At 44.7% G+C, this 22109-nt stretch overlaps 2 protein-coding genes across 19 annotated transcripts in view; both read right to left on the bottom strand.

The window, feature by feature from the left end:
- LOC125693507 (calcium/calmodulin-dependent protein kinase type II subunit gamma) overlaps nt 1–5722 on the bottom strand; it is a 761290-nt gene extending 755568 nt beyond the window's left edge. For 2 of the 17 annotated variants that reach the window (XM_048945558.1, XM_048945562.1), the window contains exon 1: nt 5423–5646. The gene's annotated coding sequence lies outside the window, so the exon portion shown is untranslated. Of the gene's footprint in view, nt 1–5382 lie in introns of all 17 variants that reach the window. The other 15 variants (XM_048945575.1, XM_048945579.1, XM_048945584.1 and 12 more) reach the window with 14 other exon arrangements.
- Nucleotides 5723–5831: 109 nt separating this feature from the next.
- On the bottom strand, nt 5832–21902 carry LOC125693519 (dual specificity protein phosphatase 13-like). Of its 2 annotated transcripts, none has more exons than XM_048945598.1 (4): nt 21717–21902; nt 10793–11000; nt 9426–9646; nt 5832–7876 (listed from the first exon to the last, which is right to left on the bottom strand). In XM_048945598.1, exons 2-4 carry the CDS (start codon nt 10951–10953, stop codon nt 7650–7652), a joined length of 609 nt encoding a protein of 202 aa, XP_048801555.1. In that variant the 5' UTR covers nt 10954–11000; nt 21717–21902; the 3' UTR covers nt 5832–7649. The 2 variants fall into 2 exon arrangements, with proteins under 2 accessions (XP_048801555.1, XP_048801556.1); XM_048945599.1 differs by lacking the exon at nt 21717–21902 and adding an exon at nt 15938–16100.
- Between the last annotated feature and the right edge of the window lie 207 nt (nt 21903–22109).

Below are 22109 nucleotides of genomic sequence, written 5' to 3'. Positions count from 1 at the left end.
GGGCAGAATAGTGATGAGCACTTATAGTGATAGCTGAATCTGGGGAAAGAGTCACTCACAGGTTTAATTTGAGTCAAAATCTCTGCTCACCTATGCTGAATCAAAGCAACTTATACTGAGGTGAAAGTCATGGTCAAGTTTGGCCTTGAGTGGGATTTCCTTCCAAAACTTATGCTAGAGAATGAGGTTTTCCAGGAAGGTTTCAGCAGATTTTGGTTTTGGCACTCAAAACAGCTTCTGGAACATGCAAAATTAAACCAAGGACAGAGAAACCTTGTAACACCACATGCTATTCTTGCTACCTATCTTTAAAGTATTTGGAAAGATCTTCTTCAGCAATACCCTATAAACCAGCATGAGTCCTTATTAAATGCAGTGGTGTTACAGCTTAAAAGCAATTGCAGTAATTGCTTCTTCATCTTTCTTTCTCTCACCCCAGTCTCTCTGATTTGAAGCTTTCTAGCAGCATGATAGCCATGGCAGGACTCAGAGAGGCTCAGAAGGCTAGTTCCAGAAGCCTGTATTTCTCACCAGTGTCTTCTGGCAGAAGGACAGACCACAGAGCTGATAGCAAGCTCCTGTTGCCCAGGTTTTTTGGCTGGAGAACTAGGAAGGATAAACACCTCCTTAAGCACTGTAAGATAGAAATAGAAGAGAAAGGAATGGAAATCCTCTCATAATGCAAGAGCTAGAAGCAGTCCAGCTGTTTTGTTTTATTCCCACCACGAGAACTACAGTCAGTCCCAGTGCAAGCTTGGCCACCTGTCAAATCAGGTTTGTGAACTGAAGCTTATTGGAATTTGACACAGTCTTGTCTTGGAGCACACTGGTATGGATCAATAAAGGCTCCTCTGATAGCAGTGACACAACACGTATGCTATCCACACGGTCCCAGATGCCCCTTGTAAATCATTAAAATACTGGCCAGTTCTAATCAGACCCTTTGGGGTATAACGTAATATACTATCGGAGAACTTGAAACAATAAATCAGGTTAGCACAGAGGTCAGTCTGAGAATGAACAGAGCTGAGGCTTGTGGGGTGATGTGCATGCAGTGTAAGAGATGCAACGAGAGGAGGTGAAATCCCAAGTCAGCTATGCAGATTGCTTTCTTCTCATTGTAAAACCTCACTACCTTTCTACAGAAAGAAAAAATAATAGGATCTAATCATATCCTGTAGCACAGATGATTTGAAGTCTACAATTTCCCAGCAGTTGTGTTAGCTCTTGGGATCACAGGTATTTCTAATAATTTCTCCTTTAGGTTAACTCATACCATATTTCTAAAGTAAATAACAGTTAAAAAATGTGACCCCTAAATGTCACAGATCACCTGCTGCAAAAAGATCTGACTTTCCTCTAGAGCTGAAAACCATTTAACCATTAGCAAAAAATAATTTGGATGCCATCAGAAGGCAGTTGCTGTGGCTGCACTCTTCAGCCTTGCTTGGGACACAGCAGGCACCTTTGGGAAGGAGATATTGTCTTGCAAGTGCCCAGGTGCTGGCAACTAGTAACAGCCTATGTGCTGCAGCACTGCTGCACAGACCCAAATGTTTGAGGCTTTCTCTTTGTTACAGATAGGTTGAGTCCCATCTGCATTTGTCAAGTGTTTTCTGACTCTGTGGACAACAGAAGTATGGGGTACGAGCAATTTCTGTGGCCAACATGAATGGTCACCACAAATGTCAACTGGCAATGAGTGATACCGAAGGCTAACATTTCTGGTGTGTCTGCATGTGCCTTTCTGTTTCTTCCCTTACCTTTAGAAGACAAATATTGAGTAATTGTTTCTCATCTTACCTTAGGGCAAGGATAGCCTGTGATGAATATTCCATATGCTGAGACTATATAACTCTCAGCACCGCTGTTTAATTTCCCTTACTTTCTGCTGCACCTTTCCATCAAACCTCTCTATGCTTAGCCTAAATTGGGTGGCACGTTTTTAGAGTCCATATAGCAGAACAGCTTGGCACCTGAGTTTTAACCATGGAGCTGTCTTTTTGGTAGTGGCCTGCCGGAAAGGTATCCGATGCCCCTGCTATGGTAGCTTCCCTTTAGCCCTGAAGGCCAGAAAAGGACTTTGCTTTAATCCTGTCAAAGCTGCTGTTATCCAGGTTTGGGTTTTGCTGTGGGAGATGTGAGTCAAGTGTTCTCTTTGGGGTTTGTGCCAGTGCATCTCAAAGGGAGCTCAGCTGAAAGGTTTGGAGAGCAGTGCCAGGAGCTATCTCAGACCTCGCCTTCGGTAATGCAAGCCAGTAACTCAGAAAGTCACCATATCACAGTGGACAGAGTCACCATGAAGCACTGATGTTAATAAAAGGCCTAGCAAAAACCAAGGCAGTAAATATCTGATGGTGAAAAAAAGAGGAATTTGGCCTGCTTGAATGACGTACCAACATCTCTAAACTGGAAGAGTGCATGGGGCAAGGTGGCTTAATGTCACATTTTATCTCTAATTAGACCTAAAATAAGTTTGAATTTGTTTTAAACCTGGTGGAGAAATAGTTGAAATGATGGAGATGCAATAATCAGTTTCATCAGAATCGTAGCACAGCTTGGTGCGGGAACTTAATGAAGATTTGTTGGTCAACAGCAATCTCCCAACCCACTTAATGTGCTCTCTATTTAATTTGCTCTGCTATTGTAGTAAATTTGAAGCCCCCAGGTCAGACTCAGCTTTTGTGGCTCTTGCAGTCTCTGCAGTGTCAGCAGGAAGCATGAACCAAAGACTTCAAGCCTGGGCTTGAGAAATGTATATTTCTCTTAATGAAACCCAAAGCCAGGTGAAATTTTTGGGAGAGAGGAAACAGGATATGGAGCCCCTTTGGGGGCTGGGAGGTGTTCATAACACTCTGAAACTTGGCCCACATTTCTGATCTCCTCCCTTACTGCTACACAAAGGGTTTGTAGCTTTTTTAGACACACTTGGATCCATTGTATGTTGTGAGAGAACCTGCTGGGAAATTTGGTGATTCCTGCTCACCAGAGCAGAGGAAATGTGCGTTTCTGCTTTGTGTTTTTAGGAAAGTAGGAAGATGAAATTCAAAATGAAGCAGAGCAGATGGGAATCTTTCAGAGAATGACACTGGGAAACATTTAGACAAGCTTTGTCCCCAGTCCTTGAGCTCAGGATTTAGCAACTATACCATAGAGAGATTTAAGAAAGACAATGAAATGCATTTTGGCTTCAAATACAGTTCCTCCAGAATCCGATGAGAGTTGTGCACGTGAATCTGAAGCCAGAATATAGCCAGCAGTATGGGGAATAGATGTAATGTGAGAAACTCTCGTGCTATATTATTATAGTCTGAATTGTTTCCATCATTCTGGGTTAAGTAATTCCCCACTATCCATCTCTAAACTGTAAGCAGTAGAGCCTTGATGTGCCCCAGGGAGAGGAAGCAAACCAGTCTTTGAATCTTTACCCAACCTTACTGCTCATATTTTGCTTTCAGTGAATAACTGTTCAAATCCTTTAATATTTCATTCCCATAAAAATATATTTACCAGGGGTTTTTGTGGCAGCAGTAAGTCTGTGTTTATTATTTTAGGAACACCACATGACTGGCTTTAGAGAAAAGACGAGGTAGGAGCACAGAGTGCTGCAATCTATCAGGGAACAGCATGTTTTCCACCTGTTGAGGCAGCAACCACAATAACAGATGCACATCATAATTACCTGTACCTCAAAGGCAGCACCACGTCCTGCACCTTCTGCTCCCCACCTAGCAGACAGCTTGATAACAGAATTACAAAAGAGGAACAGCGAGAGAACGGAGTAGATAGCTCTTTGAGAAGAACGAAAGAGCAGTTCTTATTAAAGAGAAAACTGGAAGGTGGAAGATGAGAAGGAAAGATCTGAGACACCATGATGCTAAAAAAGAGTGGAGCTGAAAAACTCCAGGAGCCTGCCTTATTTTTAGAGTGGTGGTCAGGTTTTTGCAAATGCCTTTTTCAAGGCTGCTTTCATTTGTGCTCCTATCATCAGGGATAATCTCTCCTGAGGGATAGGTGCCCCACACATCTAACGGAGCTCAATCCTTCCCAGGATGGGTGGCTCTGCAGTGGCAGGACAGGCTCATGCCCCCATGGGTAATGGTCTTGTCTCAGTGACAGGATCAGTGAGTGTGATGACCCTATGCCAAGGCCCTGTTCCTTTCCCCATCCCTGTCAGCAAGCACTGGGAGCACGTGGGAGCTCTGCTACTCCCGTTTGCCCCAGAGGGGCTGTGCAAAGAAAGGTCAAGGACAGAGTGGGGTGCAGGGCTGTGAAGCAGGTAAAATACCTTTGTTCCTCACTGCTAACCTGCTGTGGGGTCTTGTGACCTGCTCTGGCTACTGCAAAGGAGGAGGTAGCATTCAGCTGGGTGAGGGCTCCCTGAGCACATGAGCTTTGATGTGATTTGTACCACAGCAGTCCTTTGCAGGCAGAAAGGAAGAGATCCTTCCTTGCAGAGATTTGCAGAGGAAGAGAATGATCTCAGCCCCGATTTAATCTTGACAGAAGCAGATGATGAGAAGACTGTGTGCTGAGTTGGAGTTTTCCTTTGAATTCCTATGGTGTTGAAGGCAGAGTTATAAATAGACACAGTATCCTTTCTACCCTGGTACAATTCTGTCTGCAGCTCCCCATATAGACAGCAAGTCTGCTGGTAGGTATTTAGCAGGAATTAATTTAACCCAGTCTTCTCTTCTGTACTCTTTCACTCCAGGAATCCTGATGGCTGCCATAGCCATACAGACATATTTCCTCAATAAAAGTGTTCAGAGGAAGGCTGTTGATATTAAAAAAAAAAAAAAAATTTCTGCCTCAAAATTCTATCCTAGTTACAAATAATTCATAGAAGCCCCAAATGATAAAGAGTATATAAAAAATAATAAGAAAAAAGTCCCCTCTTCCCTCCCCTCCCAAAAAACTTATTAATCTTTCTTTTTTTCCCCCCTCATGTTTTGTTTCTGAATAGCACAGCACTTTCTTCATAGCCTGTTCCACATTTTCTCCAGGGCAGCCAGTTGGCCAGTTACCCCTTTCCCAAGGAAGACTCTTGTGGATATCAGCTGCACAGCATTAGGAAATCCATCTACAGTGCTTCATGGCTATTAGATAGATCTTCAAGAAATTTAAATACAAGCCGGACCGGTGTTTAAAAAAAAAAAAAGCCCTGCATTTAAGCATCTCACTTGGTGTTGGTTTCTCATGCTGGGCCTCCAGCAGGACAGCCTCCCAGCATGTCACAAACCCCAGGGTGTAAGGCCAGCAGCAGTGACCCGGTCTCACCCCACCCCTGTCCCTGCTCGCTGGTGGTGGGGCCGAGGCCCGAGGCGTGCTGCTGGGTGTGTGGCAGGCTGGCAAGCTGGCAAACAAGCTCAAGGTACTTGCCTGGTGGTCGAAGCTCCTGGGCGGCCGTGCCTCAGCTTACCTTTGTATGAGCAGTGCCCTTAGCTTTCCTTCTACCGTAACAGTCACAAGCAGCCTCTCCGCCTTTGGTTTATTCAAAGTCTATTTTTAATTGTGTTAATTATAAACCATCATCCCCCACCCTCTTTGGACCCACAAGCATCAGCCGGAGGGAGGCAATGAGCGGGCAGAGCCGAACGCTGCCTGTTGGCAGTGCAGGGCAGGCAGGGCAGCGCGACCGCGAGGTTTTCCTGCGCGTGGGTCGCGCCCGGGCCTCCCACGCAGGGCAGGGCGCCTGCAGCACGGCCGCTACTTCGGCCCCGGGTTTTCACCCACCGGTGAAAACCGCCCCCTCCGGAACAAAGCGGACGGGCAGGGGCCGGGGCTCGGTGCCCGCCTGCCTGCAGACGGGGGCGGCCGCGTACCGCCCGCTGGCGAGCAACGCTACGCCACGCCGAGGCCGCCACCTGGTGGCTGCGGGGGGCAGCGCGGGCACGGCCGTGATGTGCTGCGCCGCTGGGGCGTGCGTGCGGACGGGAGCTGGGCCGAGGAGGCTCTTGTTCCTGGGGCGTCCTGATCTGTTTCCATATTTTACTTTATTTCATTTTACTTTATTTTACTGCTCGTCCTGCAAATTGAAGCTTTTTATTCCTTTCTTTCTTTCTTTCTTTTTTTTTTTTTTTCCCCATTCTAAGGTAATTGGTAATGAAGGTGTGCATATTGCCTTTGATTTGGGTCTAAAACGGGCTTTTCAGACGACCATGTGCTGTGCGTGTGCTGCCTTGCAGAGCAGCCCTGCAGCCCATGGGCAGGTTTCTTTACGCAGGGAACTAAAGCCCCCTGTACTCACACTGTGAGACAAGGCCTCAGCACCTTGCTCCAAGCTCTTGCTCCCAGTCTACATAGCAGATGTAGATATGGCCAAAGACAATTATAAAAGGTGCTGAGTAGCCCTTGCCCTTCATGGAGACAGGAATCTGCCTTACAAACAGCATTGGGAATGGCAAGGCGTGTTTTTCCTTGTTGCTTTGCTGCTTTTGAGCAGCTGGTTCGCCACAGTGGGCAGCATCCATGCCTCTGCATTCCAGAGTGTGGTAGCAGGAATGCAAACAGCTGCCATCCCCAAGCTGGCTTTGTGCTGCGAGTGTTTGTCCGCTGGGAGCCGAGATCCAGATGTGGCTCTCATAGTTTCCAGGCAGCACTGATCCATCAGATGACAGTAGCTATTGAGTGCTGCTCTGGTGGCCCAGAGACACAGAGATGAAAGTCTGATGTCTGTCAGCACTTCCCTTGCCATTCCTGTCTCCCTTCAGTTTTCACTTGAGTCTTCTCATAAAAGCAAATGCCCCAGAACAAGATGTTGCAATGCTAATGGCCTTATTTTTGAGGAAGAAAATCATGAGTTTTGTAATGTTGAACTGCCAGAGAGACTTGGGATCCATTGAGCTTTGTTGTCAAATGCCTTCGTGCTCCCACTCCCACTGCTCATGTGGCTATTGGGAGCCTCAGCTGGGAACCCACCTTCCTTTTCAAAAGCACGTTACACAGCATGTCCTGGATGAATTTTCTTAAAGAAGGGGAACAATATTTAAGTGCCCTCTTGAAGAAAGATATTTTCGTCAGGAAAAAAAATCAAACCAATCTGATGAACAAGCAACAGGAAATCGATGTAGACTTGGAGCTGTTTCTGTGAGTGGCTTGTGCTGTATCCCAGCTGCTCTGCCTCTAAGCAGCCCCTTTACCCCCCAGCTCACAGGCTCCACCAATTGTAAAAGCAAGAACTAACCAGAGTCAGATTCGGGTTTCAAAATACAAACCATTTTGGATACAGAGAGCTAAGGGGAAGGGGGGCAGCTGATTCGTAAGAAAACTTCTAAGCATTATTGTAGCATAAATAATACAGCATCTTTCACCTCAAATGGCCTAACACTTCATAAAGTGATATGAGCTTCACTCGTTGCTGAAATGCAGCTATTTCTGAAGTGGAATCTGATATCCTTTTTTTTTTTTTTAACCAACAGAGAGCAATGTTTTAAGGTGGAGAGGGAAGGATATAATATACAGCCAACAGTAAGTGTAAGCTAAGGTGGCTTTGCAAAACGGGAAGGTCAGGTAAAATGTATTTTTAGTAACAACATACAATCTAGAGCATCTTAAACTTATATCCTTAGTTTGCAAATGCAATTCATTTCAAAGAGATCCAGGAAATTCAAGTCATGTTTTGTCCTCTCTTTTTTCGTGATACTGTTTTACAATGCTTTGCTAGCAGGTTCTCTGGTTCTTTTCCTCTCTTCGCTTAATTTAATGTCCAGTTCTCGCAGCTGGCTGAGAAACCCTGTGTTTGGGCAGATGTCTCTGTGAGAACCCACCGTTTTCAGAGCATCCACGAGCGTCATGTTTTCATGGATCATCAAAAAGGCAAGCACTAATGTTGCAGAGCGGCTTACCCCCATGGCACAGTGAACAAAAACTTTACCTGCAAAAGGAAGAGATGCAGCAAGGTGAGCAGGCTAAGGCATTTCTGAAGTGAAAGGAATGCAGGGAGGACAAATACTAACAAGCTGGCAGAACAGCCAGGATGATTGGCGCATACTCATTTATTCTTGAACAGCCTGAGATTGTGCTGTAGATCTCAGGCAAGGTGGTGCTTCATACTGAGCACACGCATCTAGCTTGGGCCTCAATAGTTATCAAAGAAAGCGCAGTTAACATAGCTTATCTGAAAATGCAGTTAACATAACTTATCTTAAAGCTCTATTAGCTCTAGAGAGAAGGAACCTAAGCACTGAATTTTGTAAATTGAACATTATGAATGCCCTTCCCTGACAGAAGCTATTGCATGGTGGAGGTTTTTTTTTTCATGTAACGTGGAAAGAGTGCTGTGGAAATTGGGTTGGTTGGTTTGAGGTAGGAGACTAAATTTCAAAAACTAGAATATTTTTCAAAAAATTGTTTCCAACTTAAATGAAGACTGCTGTGTAGCTCCAGGATGCTTTTGCAGCTGATGAAGCCCAGATCTCTGGGGATCTGCTGGCCATTATGCTATAGGAAAACTCTCACCATGCAGGACAGTAGGGCAGAAAAACCTAGGCGGGATTCTCTGTTCTGACCCAAGCCTTGTCAGTTCTCAGGTATTTGTTTCCAGATTAAAATAGCTGAAATGTTCTGTTGAAGGAGAAGCTTTCTGTGACAAAACTCATTAGTGTAATTTTCTGTGGAAAAAAGAAACGGTTTTGGCAGAAAACTTTGGCCCAGCCCTGACTGTGATCATTGACAAGTTCCATAAACTCTGTAGGACAGTCTGACTGTAAAAACGGTCTCATAATTTACTGTGTCTCAGCAGCCCAGTGTGAGCTATAACTAGGGATTTAATAAAGCACTTCGAGTCAAAGCAGTAAGATCTCGCAGCCAGTCGGAGTCAGAGCAAACTCTGGAACAAATGGAAATTATGATAACTAGGCCATAATCCAAACTCTGCTGACAAAAATTCAGCAGGCTGCGGGTCAGACTCATAGCTTTTGACTTAGTTCATTAACTTGTGCTGCTTCTCTAGCTTTAATGGACACCCGGCCCAGGTTCCAGTTGTGAAGCATTTAGGCACATGAAGCGTTTCAGCCAGCACTTGCAAGTGCCAGCAGGGAGTGGGAGAGCAGAGCTGTCATGCCACTCAGACCATGCATCCCCAGGCTGGAGCCTGTCTGAGATGCAAGGGCAGGCCCTCAGACTGTGCCAGGAGGCAATTCCTGCAGGGTAAAAGCCCTGCAGTAGTCTTGCCCTCATGCTCCACGCCTGGTGTTGCTATAGTCTTGCCCTCATGCTCCACTCCTGGTGTTGCCCCCTGCACTAAGGCCCAGTCACAGCCTGGTCCCTGCCATGCCTGGAGCAGCCTCCCAGCCTCTCTGCCCTCCTCCATGCCCATGTCCTCAAATGCTATGCTCAGCCTGAGCTTTGCTGCTAGTGCATTGAGAAGCCGTTTGGCTCATGCTGAAACTTCTTCCCAGAGCTTCTCGGTGCCTCCCTCTTACCTCCTGAAGTGTTTAAGGCTTTGCCTATGAAATTGGCAGCATCGTAGAAGAAGATACTTAAATCAAAGGAAGGATCATCAAATGCTTCTATTCCGAAGTACTCTATTTGCAGATCTTTGTAATATTTGGCTCCTGTGTTGATGCTATATGGCCCATCCGCTGCGTTAAGGATATGAGTTATGTTGAGGCTTTGAATAGTAGTTATACTCCTAGCAGCCCACCTGTTGGAAGACACGAAGGTACACTGGCATCATGCCTAACGTTCTGCTAAAACATCACCATTTAACGTTAGAGCCTGCTCCCTCTAGAGAAGGATGCAGGGATTGCAGCTTGCTTACAGTGTAGCACATTGTCCTCCAACCTATGCAGCCGAAAATGCAACGTGGTGGTATGGGAAGCAACCTGAGCACAAGCTTGCCTGTGAAATGCTGTTAGGTGAACACGTCTCCCAGCAGTTTACCCCCGGGAACGTAGGTTGCTGCACAGACTGGTCAAGATCTTCCTTCAAATACTTGTGTAACAAGTTCTGCAGCTAACCTCTCACTCATAGTGTACATGAGTGGCAAGGGCAAGAATGCACACAGATGCAGCACCTCATTCCTGGTCAATCATGCTTAGCAGCTGAGTTCTTCTCCTAGCCATAAACTAAGACAGAAGCTATTCCATAAAACAATGATCTTTTACAGATGAATTCATAAGGAGGAGGAGGAAGAGTTGGAAGAAAATTGTAGAATCATAGTAATGAAGTATTGCTCTGCCAGCCTCATCTGCATAACCTGCAGTAATCCAAAGAGAAGGAAACAACACCAAATAAAAGCGGTCAAAATTATGAAGCACCTGCATGAAAATTGTTATTCTATATTTTCAATCTTACTATCTTTGAAAGCAAGTTTGGATTTGGAATGCCAAAACCTGTGCTGCATAACTCGTTTGGGTCCCCCTCCACCAGGCTCCTGACCCTGCCAGCTCTATGTTTGACTCTGAGGGCTACTGTGCTACTGTGATCTCGTCTGCTGCCTGTCAGCAGTGTCCAGGGCAGATAGCACTTCTCACAGTTGACACTAGTTTAGGATGAGTTCTTTAAAGACTTTTGGCAAGAATACAGATAATTCTTGCTTTGCCAAAATCCGCTGTGGCTCGTGGAATATGGAAAAAAAACCTCAAGCAGACTATAAATTACCCTTTTGTCCATCATACTTTCCATGACATTTAAACACCTCGTGTTATCAGTTTTGGAAGCTTGTGTTGTAAAAACATTCCTGCACACCCAATAACTGGTGTGCAGGAATTGGTCCCAGTGGACCAATTCCCTTCCTCCTCCTCCCAGATTCCAATATAATCTTAATAATAGGACCATATGTTCTTACGCATCTCCCAGGTAAATATTTGGCCAGACTTGGTCCACATGGTTATCAGACCCTCCTCTGAACCAAATCAGTCTCTGGAGGTCTGCTAGTGCTGGTGTTTCGTAGGATGCTGGGACGCCTGCGCTGCTGCTTGGAAAGGAGTTGTCTCTGGTGTGAAGCATCTTGCTCCTCTCTTGCACACACTCAGGTTGTATCAGAGACAGCTTTTCTGAAATGAATTAAGAGGAATTATTTCATGCAGAAATAATATTCCCCACAAAGCATTCCTTCTCATTACCCTCCAAGCAGCATTACATTATTATAACTGGTGTGTGAAGTAGGGCCTGCAGGTGTTGCTGAAGGCATCCAGAGAGCAGGACTGACCCTGTGGTACAACTCTACAGGCATGTAATTCATCCCCTGAGAGAGCAGCAGCATAAGACGATATGATTTAATTTCTTGTCAAGTAAGGCTGTTGAAAAAAAAATGTCCTGTGCCACTCCAGCACAGTGCTGACTGACCCTCATAGGTGCAGGTATTGTTGCTGTTACTGCAGTGCTGATGAGTGTAAAATGGGAGAGCTCCAGTATTTTATGCTGGAGAGGTACAGAAGTGTTTGCGCACACTCACTTCTTGTTAGCTGGAACTGCAAGTTTTTGGAAGAACGAGCCATTGGACTGGCTCACAAGGCTTCTAGGGCCAAGGTGGGAATCTTAGGATGTTTACAGGACATATATTCTCATAGTGTATGTGCATACATAAACAAAGTGCATGTATATGTAATTGTTCTTTCATTTATAAGGATGCATTTGCACAGACATGCACAAGTGTACAAGCATATATGCATATAAATAGAAACAGCAAATGTGAACCATTTTTTCCTATATCTCAGGTGAATATTTGTCATCTATACTGGTATGCTTGTGTCTTGTCTGCCTCAGCCTCTCTTCTGGGAGCTGTTCCACTTTGTATAAATAATATGATAACTATTTTGCCTCCAGAGTGAAGCCATTTCTCTCATCTGAAGGAGGGGGCGCTTACCTGCAATGTAAAGAAAAAGGAGCATCTGAATTTAGGAAAATTATAAAGCTGAAAGTCCCGGTTTTGTAGCCATGTTAAAAATCCCATCTAGGACTGCTTTGCTCCCTTACAGATCCTGCAGTTGAATACTTGGGCCATTTTTGCAACACTGCTCCCTTGTTGATGTTAAAGCCATAGTGTGGGAGCCACCTGAGAACTTATTCAAACTGTGAGATAGGTGTCCTGTGCTTGTTCTGCAAAAGCTTATGTGATGTCAGCTTGCACTGTAATACCTGAATACCTCAATCTAGAGTTTTGGTTTATTTTCTCAGCAATTCTAGGAAGCCCCTGGTAGACCTTTAGAATTCATCTAGTCTGTCCCTTGCCCCACCACAGCATCAGCCAGATGGATGTTGCTCCTAAAGCGCTACCAACAACTTTGTCCTAAGCTGGGTGCCTTATTTTAAATAGTGTAGGCTGATGTGGGACACAAGCAAGCATGCTTATAGGAAGATTAGTACAGTGATGCAAGGCATAGTATTGATCACACCACATATATTCCTGTGAATTGCTTCCGCTGCTCCCCTCTTTCTCCTTCTCCCCACTAAGAGAAAGATAACAGAGGTTCTACATCAGGGGACTCAGAATGCCATGGATAAATTTTCAAGGAGGGTGGATGAGTCTCAGTTACTGCAGGTGTTAAAAAGCTGAAGCTGTGCAGGTAAGCAGATGGTTCCTACGTTTTCAGTTGTAGCCCTCATTGCTTTTAACTTCTGTTGTAGTACATCAGCTTGTTAAGGTAATGGAGAGAGAAAAAGAGATGACATTGCCAAGCTTCTTGTTTTGGGCCTGATTTTGCAGTAGTTCTCTTGGCCTGCTAGAGCTGAGACCTTTTGGTAATGGTGGGACTCAGCAAGGGACTCCAGCCACTGCAGCCAGCAAGGTGCTTTGCAACAGAGCTCCCTTTCATACAGCAAACCTCTTCCCCTGTAACACATTAGCAAGATTCACTTCCCATGACTAATTCCAGAGGAGCGAGCTCCTCATGGCAGCACACAGCATGGCTCCTCCCAGCCACGCCACTCTCTCACTGCTGTGCTGGCCTTGAAACTGAATTACTCCATGGGCCCTTCAGGAGAAACTTGGAAATAACTACACCAGGTGATTGGACTAATGAGAAAAGTAGCATGAATTTTTTAATTGAGGACCAGGGACTTAGCTCAGGGTTTCCTCCCTGCCCCCTTCTACTTTCAGATACTGCAAAGTTAGCAAAAGTGCTGCCACAAATCACATTTCTCTGTTTCCCCCTCCGTGTGGCTCAGAGAAGCTCCTCTAGGTGGAAACAGATAGCAGGAAGGCAGGATCCTCTGTGAAAAATCTCTTACAAGGTCACTAACACCTTCTGCAGAGGTCTCTTTTGGAGCTGCAGCCTGGAAGTACCTAAGGCCATCTCATTATATTCTTTGTTTCTATCTTTCTTTTTTTTTTTTTTTTTCCCCCTATATACTAGAGACACTTGAGACTGGATAAAGCTTCTGGAGGCAATCCAGGCGGATTAACCTCCTTGCTTCATGGGGAGAAGGCAAGGAGGCAAACACTTTGAAACCCTTCTGAAGTTAACCATCAGTCACCAAGCGTCCAGAGCACCGGGGTGCATCCTGACAGGTCTTGCTGGGCTCTACACCTCAGCTGTGCTTCTTGCAGAGGTTTGTATCTCAGCTAATGTTATCCTGATCTTGAGTACTTCAGTCAGCAAGGGATTTTTCTGTTGTTTGTTTTTTCTTCAGACGCTAGGAAAAAAATTGCCATTTTCTAATGCAGATTTTTTTTCTGGCAAAGGAAAAAATATGCACAGCTTCAAAGTCAAGCTTGACTTGAACTGTCCAAAGCATTTAATAGATTTGTGTTGGACTTGCAGATTTCAGCCTAAGAAAACAAACTTCTGAGGAAAAAAGAAAAAAAAAGAAAAAGGAAATCCTCTGATGTTGAGGATTTGATATAGTTCATTTTAGTATCTCAAAAGGAAGAAAAAGGCCATTTTTTTTTTCCTATTAAAAAAATACTTCTGTTTTGGAATTTGAGTTTATCATTGCATAAAATCCTTCAAAATATAAAAACAAGATGAAGTGGTATGTTTCTGGTTGAGGAAAACACGTTTTGTATAATTAAACACACGCACTAACTAACCAAGCATCTTTCATTTTCACTCCTGCAGCATGGGGAAGGCCTGCTGCCATTTTGCTGTAGTATTATCATGCCTCCTAAGGCCAGAACCGAGCTACAGAAGCTGAACTATCGTGATTCCCAAGAGGAGCCCATCACAGGGCAGCAGCTGGGCCCCAGGTCCTGTCCTACCACCACAACATCCCCTGCATGTTTCTAGTTGGCAAGGCTCTGCTGGTGGCTCTGGTGACAGCGTGGGGAGTGGCAGGTGTCTTTCAGTGATAGGAGGTGGTTGTGGCCTCAGGAACAGCAGGACTGCTGTTTTGGGGTGGACCTATGGTTGCCATGATAAGGCAAACACTGGGTAACAGTAACATGACTCTGAAAACTCCTGCAGCCAAATGTCCTGAACTCACTGAAACAAAACCCAGCAAATTAGGTGGTTCGCAATACCAAAGCATGACATCAGAATATAATTCACATGAAAAACAAACAAAAATAGGCCTGCTGAAGCATTTTAAACTGCTGTCTATCCCGTTTTTCCATCTCTTTTTTCTGATTGAGCTACTCTGCAGTCATCTTTTCCCCTCCTTGCTCTTTTCTCACAGGTAGTGCTTCACACTATGGCTCTTTGTCCCCCTGATGGAAAAATCCAGATGGAAAGAAGTGTAGTTCACAGGAAAATGATCGTGTAAGTGAAATTAATCTTTCAGATACTGTAATGTGAAACCCGATCTTCCTTTCTGTTAAGAAGACCCAATCTGTGTCTCTACATTTTGGCCAAAATCTGATGCTAAGAGAACCCTGGAGTCTCTTGAGGTAGAATTGAAAGCCTCGTGTGCAGAAACAGACACATTTAAAAGCAATAGCGGAGTTAAAACAGCCAGATGGGAACCTAGCAGGCAACTGAGAGGGGAACTCTCTGTTTTCCTTGCAAGCCTACAGGGGCTTGTTTGCAGGAATTAGAATCTCTCACCAGCAGTTCACTGCAGCTCTAATACCAAGTGGTATTGAAAATGAGAAGCAGGTTATGGCTGATGGTTTAAATGAGGCACCTATGGGAATTTTGAAATGAGATCCTGGATGTGTCTCGGTATAGAGCGTGCACATGGCAGAGCAATATTGCTTTCTTGGCTGACTGCATCATATATTATGGTCTTTTATTTTGCCCACGCTCAAGCAGCAGGGAACAGCAGAAGTTCATTGCTTCTGCACACTGCTTAAACCCTGCTCTGCCTTGCCAGAGGCTGTGCCCCTGCCTCGCAAAAAGCAGAGGCAGTCCCTTGGCCCCTGCACTGGTACATGCTCAGTGCAGCACTGTATTTATGCCATTTCCATTATTTTGGAGTGAAGAGAAAAGCAGAATGTACAATTAAGATTATGCTGCCTGATATTTTTTGTCTTATTTTACGGGAGTCTTTTTTTTTTTCTTTAAAAAAAAAAAGAGAATTTATGATTTGGGAAAGATGCCAGATGGAGGGCTCTGGCGTGTGCAGCCCTCAGTGTAGCCATGGCTCTGCCAGCTGCAGGACCCCTTGCCCCACACTGCAATGCTGCTTGGCTGGCCAGGGAGAGCCCAAGCCTTGGCACTCCTCCACTGCTCTGCCTTGCCCAATACCTCTGTTCATGGCCAACCTTTCTAGTGGAGCACAGCAGCTTCTCTGTAGTGGGCTGCAGGGAATCAGTTTCTGCTTGTGAGGTGCTGGAGGTGGGCAGAGGAACAACCAATCCACATGTGTTTCCAAGGCCATATCATTCCATGGGGGAGAAGCTCGGTGCTGACCTCAGCTCCATCCTGCCTTCCCCAGCCTCCCTTGTGAGAGCTGCATGGCCTGGGCAACGGCACCTGCCCATATCCTAAGGGTATGCAAATGGATCTGACAGGTGCAGAAATGGGGCATCCTCCCTGCTTGCCGGATGGCAGCTCTGGCATCTGCAGATTCCAGATTCAAAGGAGAAAAAAAGTAATAAATAAAATATTACCTTAGCAGCTGGCATCTTTGAGCTATTCTGTGCACTATCCCCAGCAAGACAGCGCTGCCCTCCACAGGCTCCTACCGAAATTTCCAACTTGGCTGTGGATGTCTGTCAAGCCGGGGATGATGCTCTCCCCCCTGGCTCTCTTCTGGAACACTGCTGTCCAGGGCACCACTGATAAGGATTAAAAACAAAAAACAGAAACGACCTCCAAACTACTGTTTCTTTTGGCACATCTCGACCTGCCTGATGCTGCTACCAGAATTAAAATAGCTGTAGTTGTAATCCCATTGCTAGCAGCCATTCCTGTGCTGCGTGCTGTGATCAGCAGCTCCCAGCTTGCCATGCCACTAACTGTTTCTAATAGTAGAAACTTCACTCCCATCTTATGTAAGGAGCGGGGCAGAGCGGCTGCGGCTTGTGACGTGCTCAGGCAGAAGCTTCCTGGGGCAGCATGTGCCCAAGGGCAGAGCTCCAGCCAGAGCAGAAGCAGTGACCTTGACATGGGTAAGGGCTCAGTGGCACTGCCAACTCCACACCGAGATGCTGTCGGTATCGTGGGCTGTCGATAGGTGTCAGTTATGGGCTTGATATGTGACCATGTGACACGTGTTGTCAAACAGGCCAGATTCTGAGAGGGGGAGAAAAAAGCGTTGCAAGCTTTGGGAAAGACAAACAAAGATGTTAATGTACTGCTATTAAAACAGGCTCCTAAGCACCAGCTCCTCTGCAGGCATATGGATTTGTATAACAGTGGATTAAGGATTGTTTTTTTTCTCCTCAATTTACTTCTCAAATGACTTTTGTTTGACTGCTGCTGTCAATACAAAATTGATGGTGCTGTCAAGCTCTCAAGATTTCAGAATATCTGAAGGCACGTGTCAATGATTTTTCATATTTCTCGGTCGTTTGGCAGAGGTATCTGCAGCTGCCTGTCTCTCCTTGCACAGTTCCTGTAAGCAGTGAAGTGCTCTCCCTTGCTTGAAAGAGTACATATGAAAAAGACACCTTTTGATAAAGTTGACAAAGCTGTACAAAATCTTTGCAGTTTCTTTGCAGTAGAATCAAGAGCAGAAAGAATTCATACTCCACAGTGGAAGATCTATTTTGGCACTTAATTTTTTTTTCCAGGGAAATCGTAGAGCTCTCAAAGGATGCTCTCAGCTTAGTTGGTATGAAGTAGAGCAATTTTTCTTCAGGTTTTAAATGGCTGGTTTTTGATCAGTTGATGCACCACAGGCCTGCCCCATGCCCAAGGCACGGTGTTGATACCCCAGAGCCTCACATCATTGGGCAGGACATGAACAAGGGCAATTGTGCACTAGAACTTCTGAGGAGAGCTTTTTCCACCTCTCACTCATCAGGCTTTATACTGTTGTTTTTGTGAAGCTTGCTGAGGTTTTACATGGGCTGCAGGCTGATGCCTGAGCTGGTAGGGTGGGAGGGAGGCTGAGCTCCCAGCAAAGCACAGCCCGATGGATGCCCAGGGCTGAGCTAAGAGCCTTTGCTGGGGGCTGTGCCTGCTAGAGGCTGTTTGGAACAGATACATGGGAGATAGGCTGCACATTTCAGTCCATTTTCCCAAAGGAAGCCTCCTGCTAACTGTGCCTCCAGCACAACCCTGGGAAGGCTCTCCTCTGCCTGAGAAACTCTCAATGAGCAGGAATATATTAAGGATTGTGAGATTCTCAGGCACTGGGAGCCATTCATGCATCATAAATAGCATTACCATTCTTTTTTTGCAGTGCCTGGCATCCCAAGCAGTCATTTTTGCAGGTGCCTTTAGCAGCTTTTCTTATGGTCTCTTGGCAGGCTGGAATTTTGTGTATAGTTTTTCTTACTATCTCTAAATCATTTATTTCAAGGTAAAATACTGTTGTTTTTGTTGTTGTTGTTGTTTTGGACTTCTTTTTCTTCCTTTTTTATTTATCATACATTACTGTCATATTTTTAGTAAAACTATATGGGAAGAGTTCTTGCAGAAGAGTGAGGATCGAGACTAAGCCATTCATAGAGAATCTCTGTGATTGCAGGAAAAGAAAAAAAAAAAAGAAAACAACCCAACAAAAACCTCCAAAACCTCAAAAAGAACAAGAAAATTAAATTAAGCTCATACCCATTTTTAGCAAGAACTTGAAAGTGATTGGTTTTAAAATTAAAAAAAAATCATGTAACATGTTTTGACATGATATGTGATGTTTCCATTGGGAGACTAGAAATACGTAATTGTAGAAGGAAAATCTTTACATGCCTATCAGAAAAGGAAATAAGGATATCTTGTGTCATGGAACTACAAAGCAGACATTTTGTTCTGGGATAACCAACGGAGCACTGCTATTCCATCAGCTGGAAGAGCAGGGCAGGCTTTCAGTACACAAGACTGCTCTGATTTGCGTGCTACCTTTACTGACAGCCCTTGCCTCAGAGCAACTCAGCAGTGGGGCCAGCAATGAAACACCGTAGTTTTTCCATTTTGCCAGAAGATGGCAGAAGAAAGCAACCTTGCGTGTTTTAAAAATAGTGCACTTGTGGCTGGCTGGTAGAACTGATAGTGACAGAGAAGAAATTGCTGTGGCTGGATGGGAGAAAAATGTGAAGGGTACTCGAATTAAATTGCTATTGACCAGGGCAGATTCATCAACTAATCTACACTGTATCCTTTCCTATGCAGATTTTCTGTGTAGGAAAAGCTTGTAACTGTGCTTGTTCTTTAATTTTCTCTTCCCAGACTAATTTATCTTTCCTTGCCCAGTTCCTCCACTCGTGCTAGTAGAAGAATCCAAGCAGTGCAAGCACCCTCACCTTGCTGCTGGAAGAGGGGCAGTCACTGGATGCCTGTGCATCCTGGCTGCAACATGGGCTGCTGGGCATCACAGTGGACTAGCAACAGTGGCCAGCTCAGACACCTCTCTCTTCTCCAGGAGAAACCGACCCATCAGCCACATGGCTGACACAGAACTTTCAACTGATGTGATGATGAGGAAAAACAACTGATGATGCAGATGCCTATTAGCTGGACAGCAACACCACTTTCTCACGAGATGATGCTCAGACAGACCCCAGTGCATTCTACTCTTGGGATTCTGGTCCTGCTTGGCTTTTTAAGGTAGTGTTCTTCATATTATTCTATTAGTCAAAAAGACTTTGATCTCAGGTTGGTTCTGTGGTTAGCAGCAGAATAACCTTCATCTTGTGAGAAAAACAAGTGATGGCAACTGGAACTGCTGGTGACACCATAAGCACACTGTCAGCTTACAAGGATTTCTATTGCCTTTCCGCTGCCCACCCACGGGTACTGGGTACCCCCTGCTATTTGGAAGTGGATTAAGCCTTCCTGAAAGTGAGTAAGTTTAATAGATTGTGAGATGCTGTTGAAGCTGCCTCATCCAGAACACCCTGCATCCCAGGTCCTTTTGCTGTACTTTCACCAACTGATCATTTTTGCCAAAGCATCTCAAGGATATGCTAAATCCTGTTCTGGAATTGAGGTGAGCAAGTACAAACCCTTTACATGTTGAAGTTTTAGTAGGCAAGTATGTATTTGGGGAAACAACATTCTATAGGTATCTCTGTACTTGAAAAGAAAACCCTCTCTGACCTTTTAGGATTGAAGACTTTATATTAAATGCTAATTTGTATTTTTGGGTTTTTTTGGCTTTTTTTTTTTTTTGTCTTTTCCTCCCTTCCTTCCTTCCTTCTTTCGTTCCTTCCTGCCTTCCTCCCTTCCTTCCTCTTTCTCTCTCTCTTTTTCTCTTTCTCTCTTTCTCTTTTTTTGAGTGAAGATAACATTGAGAAACAATTCAGCACAGATAGTTCATCCCTAAAACAAAAACAAATTCAGGGCTGTCAAGGAACTTGAAAGCCCTGGGTTAAAGGATTTTGCAAAGATTTCTGCTGAGTAAGGGCTATACACCTGAGAGGGAAAAAGCACTCAAACAAATGAGCTCAGAAGGTCAGAAGCTCTTGCAGAACCAAGACAGACATGATTGTGGTGCTGGATTGCTGCTGTCCCCTGTCCATTGCTTGATCATTGCCACAGGTAAGAACTGTGATGCCTGGAGTGCTACATCATGATTCACCCAAAAGGTCAAATCTGGCCTAAAATGCTCACCTGGGTCCTTTTCCCTTTTTGTGGCACCATCAGATGGAGGAAGGTTACTAGTGGCTTGCTGACTGTTGGAACTCAAAAGTTAGCTGCAGAGATGACATGCCTTCTTATTAGAGCTTACTAAATGTCTGCCCCACTTTCTACATCCATAGTGACAGCAGACTGCATGAGGGTCTGCTATTCATGACTCCAGTTTGCTGTGTCATCCTAAGGTCCTAAATGACTGTGATTACCACATAACTCCATCTCATCCCTTTGTTAGCTTAAGCATCCAGTTGGTGAACAGAAAACTGGTTGATGGCCAGTTAAATATTCCATCTGACTCTGCTAGTAGAGGTGTTGGCGCAGTGGCACGGCTCTCTTTGCACACACCCAGGCTGCCATCTGGCCGGTGACAGTTCCTCATCACAGGATACTGTGCCTTGACTTCACAGCTCCTCTGCATGGCTACACACTTTCTCAGCATGCCCTAATAGCAGCAGCCTTCCCTGTTTGCAGAGATCTGAAAGCATGCCATCTTTTGGCACAGAGATGCAGCCTGCTACCCCCATAGGAAATAAAGATAAAATCCTGGCTGAAAAGGAAATTCTGAGAAGAGAGCTAGGGTTATGGCTTTCTAAATATTTATCCTCAGTCTGTATTTGATGCCTGGCTAATGAAGTGACTGGGCTTTTACAGAAACCTACGAGAGGTTAAGCAACTTGGAGGAAAGCAGTGGTTTTCCTGAGCTGCAAGACAGAGTGTATACAGGGCCACTCACGGCCTTTGTGGCCAAGAATTTCATGTGATGTCTCCTGCAGAAACCTTCAAATCTGAGCTTTATGTATGGCCAGTACGGTTGTGCTCCTTTCTTTTTCTAAAAATAATGGATTTCCATCCTTACTCTTTGGATTTACTTTGCTTCACTCACCATTTTCCCGAGTTTAGCAAAGAAGCTGTCTGTGGAAACAATAGATGAACAAAAAATTATCAAGGACTTTTTTTTTATGTGGAGGAAATATTTTTCGAAGGCAGAAAGAGGGAATATATCAGGCTATGCATCGAAGCACTATTTATGCCCTTGAAAACCTTTCCCATAGAGTGCTTAATTGGTCTGTGAAAAGTCATTGCCAGAGGAGGTAATTGACCATTTTTTATAGAAGGATCAGTAACAAAAACATTCAGAGCTATTGTTCTAGAAATTAAAAATATATAAATTAAGAATTATGCAAAAAATATGTTTGGGGGCATAAGCCAGCCTCTCCTGAAACTATGCAAATTCATTTGGTGAAAACAACAGCAGACACAGTGAAATGAGTTGTATACGAAGAACTGAGATCTCAAATGTGATATTATGCAGAAGGTAAAGAGGCTGTACTAGATAAGTAACAGTTCAATGTGTTATCAAGGGTGCACTTCGATTTTGATGAATGTTAAAAGAACCTTTAGCCTTGAAAATAAAGAGGATAATTTCTCTCTAGGCAATGGCTGCTCATGAAAGTCATAAAATAGGAGCATTGGAGCCCTAATTTTATAGTGCTTTTTAAATGATTTTCAAATAGTCCAGCTGCTTTGTGCCATAATATCACGAGGCAGAGATATTTACGCCAGCGATAACAAGCATGCATCAGCCTGCCCGAGCTGCTCTCCACAGGCAGCCAGCATTAAGCGAAACACACATGGAAAACTGATACTTGCCAATGCGGATTGATCACAACGGCACCGTGGCTGGAGTGATCCTGGAAGCTGCTTTTTGCACCAAACAACTCAACTGCTTTTCTTGTTTGCGTCTTGCCCGCGGAGCACAGGATGTATGCCGCCAGTGATTCTGCTTCTATTTTGACACTTGAGCACCTGCCAGTTACACACACCTCCTAGGCCATACAGTCCCCAGTAGACTGTTTGGAAATAGGAGGGCTAATTCAGCCCTGGGTTACACCCCTGCTTTTTTTGCGGGAGTTTCTTCAAGATTTGATTTGCCCCCACCACAGATGTTCCCAACTTGCACAGAAATACACACATGCTGCAAATGAGCTCAGAACAAATGCTGCATAGCTCTGCTGAGATGCTGGAGTTGCCACCTTGCCAATT

The sequence above is a fragment of the Lagopus muta genome, chromosome 5 (genome assembly GCF_023343835.1).
Source record: "Lagopus muta isolate bLagMut1 chromosome 5, bLagMut1 primary, whole genome shotgun sequence".
NCBI classification, from domain to species: domain Eukaryota; kingdom Metazoa; phylum Chordata; class Aves; order Galliformes; family Phasianidae; genus Lagopus; species Lagopus muta.
Note: the sequence above shows the minus strand (reverse complement) of the source record. Positions and strands in the feature narration are given on the sequence as shown.

What these genes read in the sequence shown, in the direction of transcription:
- LOC125693519 (XM_048945598.1), bottom strand. Translation starts at nt 10,953, where the DNA reads ATGCTTCACACCAGAGACAACTCCTTTCCAAGCAGCAGCGCAGGCGTC. An exon ending in AATATTTACCTGGGAGATGC is followed by an intron (nt 9,647 to 10,792) that starts GTAAGAACATAT and finishes GTCTTCCAACAG; the next exon opens with GTGGGCTGCTAGGAGTATAA. An exon ending in AGCCTTAAACACTTCAGGAG is followed by an intron (nt 7,877 to 9,425) that starts GTAAGAGGGAGG and finishes TTCCTTTTGCAG; the next exon opens with GTAAAGTTTTTGTTCACTGT.